The sequence below is a fragment of the Toxorhynchites rutilus genome, chromosome 3 (assembly GCF_029784135.1).
Source record: "Toxorhynchites rutilus septentrionalis strain SRP chromosome 3, ASM2978413v1, whole genome shotgun sequence".
In the NCBI taxonomy this organism is placed as follows: Eukaryota; Metazoa; Arthropoda; class Insecta; order Diptera; family Culicidae; genus Toxorhynchites; species Toxorhynchites rutilus.
The window spans coordinates 256,279,688-256,293,984 of NC_073746.1; the positions used below are offsets into that span (position 1 = coordinate 256,279,688).

At 37.2% G+C, this 14,297-nt stretch overlaps 2 protein-coding genes across 2 annotated transcripts; both read right to left on the reverse strand.

The window, feature by feature from the left end:
• Positions 1–536: 536 nt before the first annotated feature.
• LOC129778568 (uncharacterized) lies at positions 537–1,993 on the reverse strand. The gene is made up of 2 exons (XM_055785537.1): positions 1,124–1,993; positions 537–1,064 (listed from the first exon to the last, which is right to left on the reverse strand). The coding sequence occupies exons 1-2, from the start codon at positions 1,689–1,691 to the stop codon at positions 646–648; spliced, it is 987 nt and encodes a 328-aa protein (XP_055641512.1). The 5' UTR covers positions 1,692–1,993; the 3' UTR covers positions 537–645.
• An 8,196-nt stretch (positions 1,994–10,189) lies between these two features.
• LOC129778569 (uncharacterized) lies at positions 10,190–12,961 on the reverse strand. The gene is made up of 2 exons (XM_055785538.1): positions 12,074–12,961; positions 10,190–11,990 (listed from the first exon to the last, which is right to left on the reverse strand). Exons 1-2 carry the CDS (start codon positions 12,564–12,566, stop codon positions 11,566–11,568), a joined length of 918 nt encoding a protein of 305 aa, XP_055641513.1. The 5' UTR covers positions 12,567–12,961; the 3' UTR covers positions 10,190–11,565.
• Positions 12,962–14,297: the final 1,336 nt, after the last annotated feature.

Here is a 14,297-nt window from a genome sequence, read left to right on the forward strand (position 1 = left end):
CATTCTGTGGAATTTCTGATTTCGTGTTGAAGAGTGAGCTGAAAACATAGGAAGACTGGAAAATCCAATGGTCAACTTGATGACTGTCAACATAACCAGTCAAAAAAAATAAGTAAAGTATTAAAATTACTCAACAATTGCTGAGTCTTAATAATAAAGACCTGAGCATGTTTACTGGCCTTATAACAGGACACTGTCCGGGCAAATACCATCTTCGGAACATAGGTTTCGTACAAGATGATATTTGTCGCTTTTGCAATGCAAAAGCGAAACCTCGGAACATTTACTATTCTGGAGCCCATGGAGATTTGGTATGTGTCGCCGATCAAGACTATAAATTTCATTAGATAGATTATTTCTGATTAGTACCTACTCGCTGGAACTTTCAGTCTATTCCTTGAAGCTAAGTAGAAAACATGGGGCATACAACAATAGTACAAAACAATGGACGCAATGATTCACACTCAACAGAAAAAAAATCGGAAACATTTAACTGCGAAAAACGAAGGAAAATGAAAGTTTTTGAATCTTACAATAAATTCACAAGCGAGATATTCAGGGATAATTCTGTTCGTTTAATAAGCTAAACAATTAAAACATATTCATTAAAATCAATATTTCATCATGTACAAACTCGAGTAATTGCTAATTATTTTCCTTATCCATTTGCAACTGTTTCAGCTGCGATTTGTTGATGGCACTCAGCACTTCCATCTGTGTCGAGTAAAACAGATAATCGTCCTTGATCATTGCAATCTGTGCTGTAACGAACTGGCCAAGACTGCGCGCTCGATCTGTTTCTAACACGATTTCATAAACCTCAGGCTTTTTAGTAGCACTTGCCGGTAAAACGGTCTCTTCTGAAGCACTTTGTTTGTGTACTTTTGCCTTTGGTGTCAATTCCTCCGTCTCGATCACATCAATTTTACGCTTGGGAACGATCGTGTTGGTGTTAGTAATTTCATAAATGATCTCTCCTTTTGACGATCCATTTATCATTGTAGGTGCAGCACCATCGTGTTTATGCAACAAATTTGTTTCTCCGCCGAAATCTGCTTTAGTATCTAGAATAAGGATGAAAAATGTACAATGGTTTTACGACTTCTGATCGCATTTTATTTACCTCTCTCCTCTGTACTTTGAATTTCATAGACAACTTCAGAAGAGCCTTCATTGTCGACCACATATGATTCATCCGCTGTGTATTCGTATTCTCCATCCGAATTATGTGTGGCAGATGAGTTATAATCTTCTTCATAATCCTTATCATCGGTCATCGCGGACCTAGGCTTAATATGTGATCGCAAAAAGGATAAATAGTTATACCACCAAACGGTTGGCGTATATTCGCCACCCGTCTTGTGTGTCTTTCGAAATTTATTCAGCTCCTGGCCAAACTGAGTACGCATTGTTTGGATCTTTTTGAGGATATCGTTCATGGTGGTTCCGGGACGATGATCCTCCAATAAGTCAATTATTCTCATCAATGTCTTCTGACGCTCATTTTTATTGTAGTATTTCGGATGACGCATATCATACAGTATCGGATGCTCCTTATACAATTTCAGGAGAATCTCCAGTGCCGGACGCTTCCAGCTTTCTCCAGCCATAACGATGCTCGATTGCTCTTCTTGGACGCAACGTTCTATGTCAAGATGCAATAGCGAGGACCTGGTCTTTCTCATGAACATTCACTTGCACACGACAAATAGCTTTCGTGATTTTTTTTTTCCTCACGTAGGAGCGAAAGTTGATTGCTATTGCTTGCTTGCAAACAAAATGGCTGGTCAAAATAGTCTCGCTACTTGCATACGGTGAATTATTCTTTTAAACTAGCTTCATATTTCTTACTTGTATAGAAAAATACAAAAGATGTATCTATTTTTTCACCAATCAATACACTACATTAGGTCTAGCAAAATCTTTTTATATTCACACCTAAACATAAATTCATCAGTCTTATGAAAAAGTATGCAAGTGACATTTACACCTCTACAATATTTCAATGAATGCATCTAAACAATCATTCAAAAGACTGTGACGCCACCAAGTAGCAAGTAGTTCAACTAAATTTCAATTTACAGTCGCTTCTGATTATAGATTATCATTCGATAATCTCATGATACAGTAAGTTACTTCTAATTCGACATACCAAGACACCACTCAAGTCCGAGAACATATTGGGGGCCAAGGTGAGTTGACATATAAAAGGGTCGTCCATTAGCGACTTGATAGTTTGGTGTCTTCATGTGAACAAACCATTAACACATTTTAATGATCTGTCAATTTCAAAACGTTAGTCAAAATCATTTCAGAAACGAATGAATCGTAAGATTTGAAGTGTCCGTGAACATCCCAAATTTGGCTCCATTCGCTTGATGAGTTCTCGGGTTATGCAGAAGTTTATGTTTCATTTGTATTTTTTTTTTATTATTATAGACGCTTTAACGATATCGTCATTCGCGTCTTAGTTTCATTTGTATGGCAGACCCCTTCCCCTTAGAGAGGAGGAAAGGGGTATCTAATCACCATAGAAACATTTATTGCACCTTAAAACCTTCACAAGGCAAGTTTTCTACCATTTGTTTGATTAGTTTTCGAGTTATGCAGAAATTTGTGTTTCATTTTTATGGCATGGAATGGCTGTATATATAGATTACTACCGAAATTCGGAGTCGGTGAGCGCATACTGGAATTTTCAGCCGTAATAATCGTCCCAGCCGGCAGGCTATGCATTGTTTAGTGATCAAAATTGAGTCTACATTTTCGCTGTTGGATGTTCCCGTGCCAATGAGAAGCCGCACGAAGCAACGAAAATATCGCAGCCGCAAATGAATTCATCCGAAATGACTCAAATCAGTCAACTGCACAGCGTTTTTTAAGAATTGGACAGCCCTCAAACCTCATTGGACGTTTTTCGCGAAAAGACTTACAAGTTCAAATTGATTCAATAATTAAAGCCACTTGATCAAATGGAGCGCCGAAACTTCTTCGATTGGATTCTGGCGAATCCTGAAGAGAATGATGGTTTTCATCACTTTTAGTTAACGAAAGTTCGGAGAGAAAATTCAGAATAATTATACGTAAAACACGGAAATTAATATTATGAGCGTATCCTGAGCTCTGCTTAATCTTTATTCGATCTTAGTTCGTTAGTTAGTTTCTCTTGTTCTAAAATAAAGTGATTGTAGGGTTGCTAGTTACAGCAAGAATGAAACAAAAGTAAATGCTAATCATCAACTAGGACGTCAACCGAAGTTATGAACATCCACAAAATCATCCTCAGCGATAAGGCTCATTTCTGGCAAAATTGCTTTGTCAACAAGCAAAATATGCGTTATTGATCAGATGCAAACCCACATGTGCTTCAAGAAACATCATTGCATTTCCAAAAAAATATTGCTTGGTGTGGTTGGGCCGTATTCCTTCGTCGATGAGAACGACCGACCATGTTACCGTCAATGGAAAGCGCTATCGCGATGAAGACTATTTTTGGCCAGATTTGGGAGATCTTAACATCAATGATATGTGTTTTTAACAAGACGGTGCTACTTGCCACGCAGTGCTCGTTACAATGGATTAATCGATTGACCGCCAACTCGTTCATACGGTGCTACGCATTGGATTTCCTTTTATGGGTCATAGGGTAAATTATGGTTCGGTAATTCGGATTTTAGCTTCCTGAAGCTCTCCGATATCTCCTGCCGCAGTGCTTGAATTAGACCACCAGAACCGGCCGAATCGCTAGGTTTTTCATTAGAGCTGTTGATGTTGCTGCACCCGATCTCCTTTGACGGAATATCCCTCTCGGAATATTCTTGTTTAGTCCCATTAGAAAGCTGGACCGACTCTGTGGATGTTACGGATGTTTTTACTGGATTCTCTCCGAATAGCTCAGATAGCTCTCCGATATCTCCTGCCGCAGTGTTTGAATTAGGCCATCAGAACCGGCCGAATCGCTAGGTTTTTCATTAGAGATGTTGGTGATGCTGCACCCGATCTCCTTTGATGGAATATCCCTCTCGGGATATTTTTGTTTAGTCCCATTAGAAAGCTGGGCCGCGGATGTTACGGATGTTTTTACTGGATTCAACTCTTGCTTGATGTCAATCAAAACCTTTCAGCGAGCCGTCCGGTTTTGACTTCCCGAGGCATGATAATCGTTCTGACAGTAGAAACAGCTAAAAATAAACTGTTTTGTGTGCAAATGTACATTGCAAATGCACATGTTTTTAGTATTGCTGTTTAAGTCCTGTCCGAAGAATCGGAGCCATTTCTTTCGAATGGTCATATTCATTGGAAATCGATGAAATGATAATTTGTGGGATATGTTTTCATAATTCGGGTTGAACTCGAGCCGGGTGCTACTCATCGGGCCATAGGGTTGTCTGAAAATGAAAATATTATATAAATATATTCCTTCGCAGTCGAGCCGCCGTATAAAGACCAGTTTCAAAAAGCTGCACAGAAACAACACATTCAGGGTACTAATTCCGAAAAGCCTTTAACGTTAATGGTTCACTAACTTTTCTATCTCACGTATTATTGACGTATTTTTTGAAAAAATAGTGAAACACGTAATATTTGCAACAACAAAAAAACACTTGTTATGAATTTCTTTGCGATCGCTGCTTTTCATCAAAGATAAGATGTCATAGTTGAGAGTGTATAAGTGAATCGTGTCCTACACACTTCGAGTCCAGGTTATACCTAAGATAAGATCAGACAATAGGGGGTCTTTTACGGACCAAATTTCTGTCAGTCGTTCTGATTTCTGATTGGTCGATTTCGATAAATTTTGTAAACAAAGTCGATTTTTCCAGTGTTGCCAATAAAAATAAATTACGTTGGGTTTGTATTGAATTTAGAAAAAAAATGAATTTAATTGATATTACGATACTTAGTTTAGAGGAAATGTGAAGGAATTGTATACACGTTTTACCTAATTATTTTGTTACTATATTTTGATTGAATTGAAAAATTTATATATATATATATATATATATATATATATATATATATATATATATATATATATATACATCCATTTCATGTCAAACCGATATAGTGCTCCTCAGATTTCCATGAAAAGTGGTAGTTTCTTTCTTTATTGCAAAATATTAGACCCGTATTTTTTATTTTTTCGTTAGGGTGACCTTTTCTTATTTTAGGGTGGTCCGAAAAATCATTTTTTTCAACTTTTTCCTAAAAGTGCCTTTTTTAAAAATTCATAACTTTTGAATCACTGAACCGATTTAGATGATCGATATATCAAATTGAAGCCAATTAATCTTTTTTGGAAAAATATTAGGCTTGCCAAGAAATCGAATTTTGTTTTCGTAACTATTGATTGTAGTTGTTTTTTGTTATTTTTATGTATTTTGTTTTTATGTTTTTATATTTTATGTTTTTTCTTGAAAGCTGAGGATTTATTACATAACATATCTCGATATCAGATAGGCTTTTTTGTGTTTTTGAGTGACTTTTCAAAGTTAACCGGTCGTCCGTAAAATCATTTTTCCACTCTTATCCAAAAATAATTTTTTGCAAAAATTTATTACATTTGAACTACTGAACTGATTGAGATGATCGACATATTAAATTGAAGCCAATAAGCCAATCTTTTTTGAAAAAATATCACACTTACCGGAAAGATAGGATTCTAGTCGCATAGGTCTAGTCTAGTCACATAAGAATATTGAACGAAGACTTAAAACATGTTAAATTTACAAAATAATGACTCTAAAACGAAAAAAACACCTCTCTAGAACCCTCTTTCCAAGTTCAATACTTTTTTCAATATTTTTTCTATTAAAAATCTACCTCATTGGCTTCAATTAGATTTATTGATCATCTGAATCGGTTCAGAGGTTCAAAAGTTATGATTTTTTGAAAAAGTCATTTTTGGGAAAAAGTGGAAAAAATGAGTTTTCGGACAACACTAAAATGGAAATGGACATAAGTTTAGTTTAATAATAATCTATTTGGTTTCTGATACTAATATATTTTATTTCTACCATGCCATGCTCCTGCTATCAAATTTTCGTTTCCTTGTTTTTTTGTTTTCTCCGCTTTTGAAACGAAAAGATATAAATTTTTTTATAATGTCATTCCTTGTTTTTTCACAATGGAATAAAGTGGATGGCAAAACATACATTTCTCCTGCCATTTTCTTCGGCAAATCAGCTTCGTTAGGTTCCAAATGCGATTTCATATTTCGGAATAGAATTTCCATTGCTAAGAAGAAATTAAAAGTCTCATCATTCACTATGCAGATGGGAGAGTTAGAAGCTGTAGCTCGCAAATATGAAAAAAGAGACGGTTGATACAATCTAGGTTGTGTTTTGCTGACTACCAATCTCTTGTTACACTGCTGACATGTTCTTTCCCGCTGAATAATTTTTTTGATGATGAAACCAGCTATATAGAACAACGAATTTTGTTCTGTTCTGTCGAGAAAAGTTTTCGCTTCATCGACGGTGTACTCATAGTCGAATTCAATATTCATATCATCCACATTATCACTAGAATTAGATGAAGCTGAAATTCGATATGATGTCGATGCTGCTTCATTGTCCATCAATTTCTGGGCTGAACATTCTTCACGCCGCTTTGATAGCAAATCTATCAATCCAATAAGATGTTGTTGTGTATCGGCTGTATACGAAGCATTCGGTACTACGGTCATGTATTGCGAAAGAGTCACAATTTTCAAGTTATTGCTGAATTGCAATGGAGTTGGGCGTGGTTGCTTTGCACGAATCAATGAGAAAAGACTCTCCAGACAATCTTGGACGAACCGCGATGTAAATATTTGTGGGTGTCCTTCATGCAAAAGCCGATCTGTCAACCTCACAATTGCATTCGTGCAAACGATTACACTTGTTTGCCATGGTTTCCAATGTCCGTGTCCTACTTGGAGATCATACATTAACCGCACCATGGTCTTCAGATGAGCGATATCCTCGTCATATTTCATAGGATCATTCAAACAAAATACTTTTTCTTCTGCCCTATTATTGATAAGCTCGAACCATCGAGCAAAGTCTTCTATGAAGCATGCGGTAGTAAGAAGCTCCGGTAATTCTCGTATTTCCGCATGAAACTTCAATGCTGCAGCCACCGTCCTGTTGCAATATTTTGTTGCGTTGCATACTTTCATTTTATCTATTGAAGATGTTCTGTTGTCAAAGCACACATCCGAGGCCGTTAGTCTGTGACAAAGCCGCAACGTGTTGTTTATTTCGGAGTTCACGATTGTGGTTAAATGGTCTCGATGAACAATATTGGATGTTAGCTTTTTTTCACGAACATACCAATCCGGAACTTTCAGGTAGACATTGTTCAACCAGCCATGTACTGTATTTTTAAATACGTGTACGGGATCGGGTATGATCTCTAGCATTCTGTTCTCAGCGTTTGGATGAGGTATCGCAGCATTTAATGTCTCATTTTTGCGACGAATATCGATCCCCAAATCCTTCCACATGCGCTGGTTTTCGGACCCGGAATCTGTTGTTATAAAATGGACACGCAAACTGATTCCCTCTGCTCTTGAAACTGCAGACAATACAGCATTCTTCAAAAACTCTTTTTGTATAGAGTTGCCGGTGTACTCGAAAGCAACCACCTGTTTCCAGCGCGCTGCGATTCCAACTAGCATGAATACCAAAGCTTTACAGGCTAAAGTTTGGGACATAGGAAGCGTTGTTGTTCCAACAAACTGCTTCGTATTTTGGCAAAACTCATTTGCCTCGTCTATGCTCATTTCGTCTAGAACCAATCCGCAGTCCTTTTCTTCAACCGACATTGTGGAGACTTTATGTTGTAGCAGCTCGAATATATCTTCAAGAATACCTACAAAATATCATTTCATATATTAACATGCGATGAGACATATGATTATAATTACATACCAGGACTGAAACGAACTCCTTCAATTTGGCGTAGTAGAGTCCTCGTGGATGGGAACGGGAAGCCTTTTTGAATAAGCTTGTCGTATCCACCTTGACATGCAAACCGAATTTGTAAATTTTCCGTAATCGTTTCATTGGACCAACGTTTCACTTTTTTAACCTCTCCTGTTAATAGCTTAATTTGATCTTCTCTGAAAAGCTTCTTCAAGGGTTGTTTTCCACGAATTCTCAGGTTAGATATCCGCATTTTTTCTTCCATTGTTTTACAATTCTATTAACGGTTACATCAATATAAAATATTAGAAAATAACATATTTTTTGACACACTACCTTTTCAGCTTGGAAATTTGATGTTTCAAACGAAATATTTCTTCCTGTAGTTGTTTATCTCCTTCATATACGTCAACCAAATCATAATTGTTCTCAATACTTTGTATCTCTTCCCATTCCTCATTCGCGGATGCAGCTAAGGTCGGAATTTTCGTAACTCCATTTTCATTGTATTTCCCATCAACAAAATGAGCCTGTATATATACTAGTATTAGGATATGTTTTAGAATTAGTTTTTAATACTTACGCTACATATTCTTGTGCTTGATTTGATTTCAAAGAATGGAACTTCTAATTCACTGTTCACGCAAAATCGAATCCATTCTTTCCGAATATTTTTGTCTTGAGGGAACCGATAAAATTTATACTCAGGATGAGTATCCGTCCTTCGCTCACAATTTAAGGCTTTACACTTCATTTTTATTTTTGAATTACGTTTTGTATGAATAAAATGGCTTCCTAACGTTGTTTTGGTTGTATTCCTGCTCATATAATAAGATAGAATGTTTTGGTTCAGACAATGAGAATCTGCATAACGCTGTAACGGTTGTCAGATTAGATTTATTTGCTAAAAAAATCCCAAATTTGTTTTGGAAACGATTATATTATAGATATGGGTATTTAAAAGATTTATTTTATCCTTTTAAAGCATATTTTTGAGATTGTCTATTTGAAAATATGCAATAATCATTGAATTCGCACCAACCAAATGTTACGATTCATTAAAATAGAAATTTGAAAAATCCGATATTTTATAATATTTGGCAGCTCTGGCTTCGTTTTTGGACGACGAAGAAGAGTAAGAAGCCAGTTGTCTGGTCTTGTCTTAGATATTAATGACAATAACGAACGAGTTCATTTTGTTCATATCGCTGATGCATGAACAAATTTGCTATGATGAATGAATGCAGCATTGAGTGGGGTTCATAACTTCGTTGTAATTTATACTTTGAATATCAAAAGCATCAAATTGATATTCACCACATTCGAAACGATATTCGTTCTGACATTGATTTCGAGTCATGTTTCGATGAAACGAACTTTGCAAGAAATCGCACAGGATTTTATTTGGCGAGACGGTACGGCTCGCACAATGGAGCAATAAGCAAGCTGCAATGTGCAATATGTAACAGGCAACATATTTTGTTGTACTTAGCATACCAAAGCAATAAAAACGCCCGAAATTATGCAAACAACATGCTTAATGAACGAAATATGCCAGATTATGGGCGATAAATTGATGCGTATCACTAGTTATCCTCCATTTTTCGGACAAACATGCATTTATAAGTTGCCAGAATCAATGGAGGGATGATCTCGGAAGATCGTTTTACTCTATTATCTCCAAAGTTCAATCAATTCGTGCTCAATTCACGTCTCTATCGTGTAGGCTTTGCTACTACAATTTGTGTAGTTGTGGTCCAGGATGTCATAATATCGAGCATGTTGTGCGGTTGTGTAAAAATGCAATTAACTGGCTGCTGATATAGAAATTCGAAAAGAAAGGGTATACTTACGCATATCAGATTATGATAGCTTGAGAGTTGTCGCGATCTTAATATTATGTTCCCATATATGTGTTCCTTAGAAGCCCGCTTCACTTCCACTTCGGCAAATGCTCATTCTCCTTTCTCTTTCCTATACATAATCAGAACTTAGCACCCAATGAGATTATTTCACTACAGCAGCTGCACGAACTTCCCAAGAGAGCACTCATGGCCATAGAATACTCACAATCTATAACCTGGCTATAAAGTTATTATAACCCTCTCCAACCAACGTTCCGGACAAGGTGGAAACGAAGGACAAAATGCCTTTTTCATCTATAATATATTTCTGTAGTCATAGATTTATTTAACTTAGGCTTATATTTATGTAGATCCTTACTATTTAGACTTTTGTTTAAAAATGATAAATGATGATTCATTGCCTCCTTCTGCATAGTTCAATAAACAGAAGAAAAGGGTAGTAATAGCCAAGGCGCATAGAAGTATAACATAAGGTGAGGCCGTTTTGTCACTAAGTTGGTTAGGGGAGGGGTATATGAAAACACTACGGAAGAAAGCAGAAGGGGAATTATTTGCTTGAAGTGTGAAAGAGACAGACTGATCACGAGCGAGCTTGGGCTCAAGCGTATTGTGTTTTGTTTACAAACAAAACACAGTAGACTTCCAAGATGGCTGAAGAGTGGTTTTAGCGTCTTAGGTTTTAGCCAAGGCGCGTAGAAGTATATCCTAAGGTGGGCCAACTTGCCCACCTTGCCAACCACTAAAACCTTCTTGGAAGTCTACTGTGTTTTGTTTGTAAACAAAACACAATACGCTATTGCCGAAGCTCGCTGGTGATCAGTCTGTCTCTTTCACGCTACAAGCAAATAATTCCCCTTCTACTTTCTTCCGTGCTGTTTTCATATACCGCTCCCCTACCAACTTAGTGACGAAACGGCCTCACCTAGTACCATAGACCCGTCTTGGTTTTAGCAAGTTGGCCCACCTTAGGTATACTTCTAGGCGCCTTGGTAATAGCTTCAACACGTTGACTGCCACGTCAGTCACCGCGGTGACTGACACAGAGTTTTCGCTCAGGCTGCTCCAGTCACCGGTGACTGACAGTATAACATATGATAATAAAGGTAACTAATATAAGCATATAAGCTTTTAAGCATTCCCTTTCGAACGAAAATAACTTTCACAACGATAAGAAACAATGGCTCTTATACGTTTAAAAATTTCCATAGAGTCGCTTTAAAACGTGTTAATGGTATTTTTGTGTAAATTTTTGAATAGAATATGGTTCTCGATTCTACCACGTTATCTCATCTAACACGTTTAACCCTTTGCGGTCGTTTGTCTGCTCTCAGCCATCACGGTAAGGAATCATACCGAATACTTTATTTAACGATATAGTTTAAACTTTTCTAAACGACTTCTAATGTCTAGTAAACTTTTTCACAATTGTATATGGAGTTTCTATGAACAATAGGTAACGGTACTCGGATAGGTAAACAAAATATTATTTGCGTGGAAAGATGAAAGGATCTCTTTTTAGGGAAATTAATTCCGACCGCAAAGGGTTAAGATACAAGTTCATACAGGAAAAGTTTTTTTCAGGGCTTCCATTTGATGTATCAAAGGAGAAAAAATATAGATTCCAAACAACGAAAATACTCAATTCAAATGCAATTACTACACACAATCACAGTCCTTTGTCAAGATCCCGTCCGTGCCCCTAGACCCAGACCCATCAACTTTTTTATTTACATTGAAATATCGTTCGTGAAAATAGGAACTTAAACTACATTTTCCAGAACGATGTACCATCACTTCTTAGAATCTTTATCTATTTGCAATTGTTTTAACTGTGCTTTGTTAATGATTTCCAGTACTTCCATCTGGGTCGAATAAAACAAATAGTCGTTCTTGATTGAAGCAATCTGCGATGAGACAAATTTGCCGATGCTACGCGCCCGATCTGATTCAACGGTAATTTCGAACATCTCGGTCTTTTTGCTAGTGCTTGTGGGGGAAATGTCACCCTCGGTGGTACCTTCCTTCCGTGGCATCTTTTCCAATGGAGGCAATTCCTCTGTGGATATAACTTCGATTTTCCGCTTCGAGACCAATGTGTTGTTATTCGTTATCTCGTAGATGGTCTCCTTGGACGAACCGTTGGTCGGCGAAGACGCAGTGCCGGCTTCGTGTTTTAGCATCAACTTTGTTTCTCCACTAAAATCCGTTTTGATACCTGGGCAGTTAAAAGTAAGAGACAGTGTCACAAAATAAACTATATGTAGGATGAGACACAGTAGTTCATCGAATTCAACATACCGTTTGCCGGTGTAGATGCTTGAATTTCATAAACAACCTCAGAACTTCCATCGTTTTCGAGTTCATACTGTTCATACGTCTCCTCCGCATAGTTTTCATATTCCGCATCTGAATGTTGTGTAGTTGATGAATTGTAGTCATCTTTATCATTGTCGTCGACCGACGATCTCCGCTTGACGTGAGATCGCAAAAAGGATAAATATTTGTACCACCATATTGTAGGGACGTGCTCTTTACCCTTCGCCTTCGCCCGTCTAACCTTGCCCAACTCCTGGCCGAACTGGGTACGCATCGTCTGAATCTTCCTAATAACATCATTCACGTTAGTCCCAGGACGATGATCTTCTATCAAGTCAATCATATTTATCAGTGCCTTTTGCCGCTCAATCTTGTTATAATATTTTGGGTGACGCATATCATACAGAATCTGGTGCTCTTTGTATAACTTGAGAAGAATTTCTAGCGCAGTGCGCGGCCAAGCTTCTCCCGGCATGACGATAAAGGAATATGCTTAGTCTATGCAAGCTTCTATATTAATTTGTAACCGAGCGATTGACTTTTTCACGAACATTCACTTGCACACGACACGCAATGTTTGATTTCTTATTCAGCTGGAGGGCGAAATGTTGATTGCTACAGCTTGCTTGCAAACAAAAAAGAATATCGAAATCTCGTAGCTTGCATACGGTAAATTATCCGTTGTAGATAGCAATTTGAGCACTGCACATAAACTAGATTCCACTGAAGTTTTTTTTTCACGTATCGAATTATCAAATGTTATAATTTCAAAAATTTGAAAACTTTATTTGTTTGGTTTCCGCTATTAACTTGAAAGCTTATGTGCACCTTTGGAATGCAGCTCGATGGATACTAATATTTTGTAGCAACACACACTTACATAATTTCGTGCAATTAATCTTCTAGATAAAAATGACGCCGCCATGCGGAAAATAGCTCCACTAGACATTTCAGCGTAAAGCCGGGTTTATACGTTGTCAGTTATATCATGGACAGACATACAACCCCCCAGCAAACATTAAATCGCGTAACAAGCGTATATATAACATCATATGCCCTAAAATTTGGTTGGCATATAATGCGCCTACCTGCATATGCATGCAAAAGTGGAGGCCGTGTACATACATGGCAAATGCTTTTCGAATTTGTTTGGATGAAATTGCAACTTTAACCGACTATAATAGCGATTATGTTGAAATTGAATTGCGATCTAATATAAATACCCAGCAAACATTAAATCGTATAATTTTGCACGTGCCAAGTCTTACAAGAAATCCGAATAAATCATAATCGCATATAATATCAATCAAAGCATGTATCGTGTATATTTGAAATCGCATAAAATGTAAAAACTCGATTTTATATACCATTATCAAATTAAGTCGCATATCGGTATAATAAACATCAATTTTATGATGTACATTGTCGTAAAATATATTTAATCCGCATCATATGCGTATATTACGCTGATGCAGTTTGTGTGACGTATAAGCGTATAATTTAAATCGATTCAGTACTGTAGAAAATCGTGTTGCATGCTGAAGAAAATCATGAAACAGTAAATCATATTAGATCCTAATAAAGGACATATTACATCATATTGAAATGTCAATGAAATGCTGATGCACTCGAAAGTTTTAACCGCTGTTGAATTAAATTGCAGATAGCCGCGCGAGATAGCTGGTGGATGATAATCCAGACGACCGGAGTTCGAACCCACATCGGAGCAGTTTTCACCAAACATCAATCTGTGCCATTTTAAACATTCATATTCCACTCCCAACACAAATCAATCAAACAATTATTATTTCTACAAACATATATACTCATATATAAAAATGGCGATTCGTGAGGCTATAATAAACATTTCACGAAAATATTTTGCGCCATTTGTTTTTTTTACGATGTCTGTAATAAATCGTATAGAGGCCAAAAACGGCGGATGTCGCCGTGCACAATTGATTGATGATCCGATTATCGTTCGATTTTTCCCCTTATTCTATTATCCGCAGATCGCAACCAAAAGCAGCAATGGACCGCCTCTCGATGGATTCGTTTTTCCAGGAAACGATGGATATCAGTTGGGCCAATCGTACCGTCAGCAGCGAGGACCAACAACAACCGTTTCACACTGAGCAATCAACAGCTAAAAAGACTACCAGCACCGATTCGGACAACGGATGCTACGACGAAAGTTCCACAATTT

Bases quoted from the DNA above. Each gene is read 5' to 3' on its own strand.
- LOC129778569 (XM_055785538.1), bottom strand. From the start codon at position 12,566: ATGCCGGGAGAAGCTTGGCCGCGCACTGCGCTAGAAATTCTTCTCAAG. The intron at 11,991-12,073 runs GTATGTTGAATT...TTAACTGCCCAG, and splicing joins AGCATCTACACCGGCAAACG to GTATCAAAACGGATTTTAGT.
- LOC129778568 (XM_055785537.1), bottom strand. From the start codon at position 1,691: ATGTTCATGAGAAAGACCAGGTCCTCGCTATTGCATCTTGACATAGAA. The intron at 1,065-1,123 runs GTAAATAAAATG...TCCTTATTCTAG, and splicing joins TCAAAGTACAGAGGAGAGAG to ATACTAAAGCAGATTTCGGC.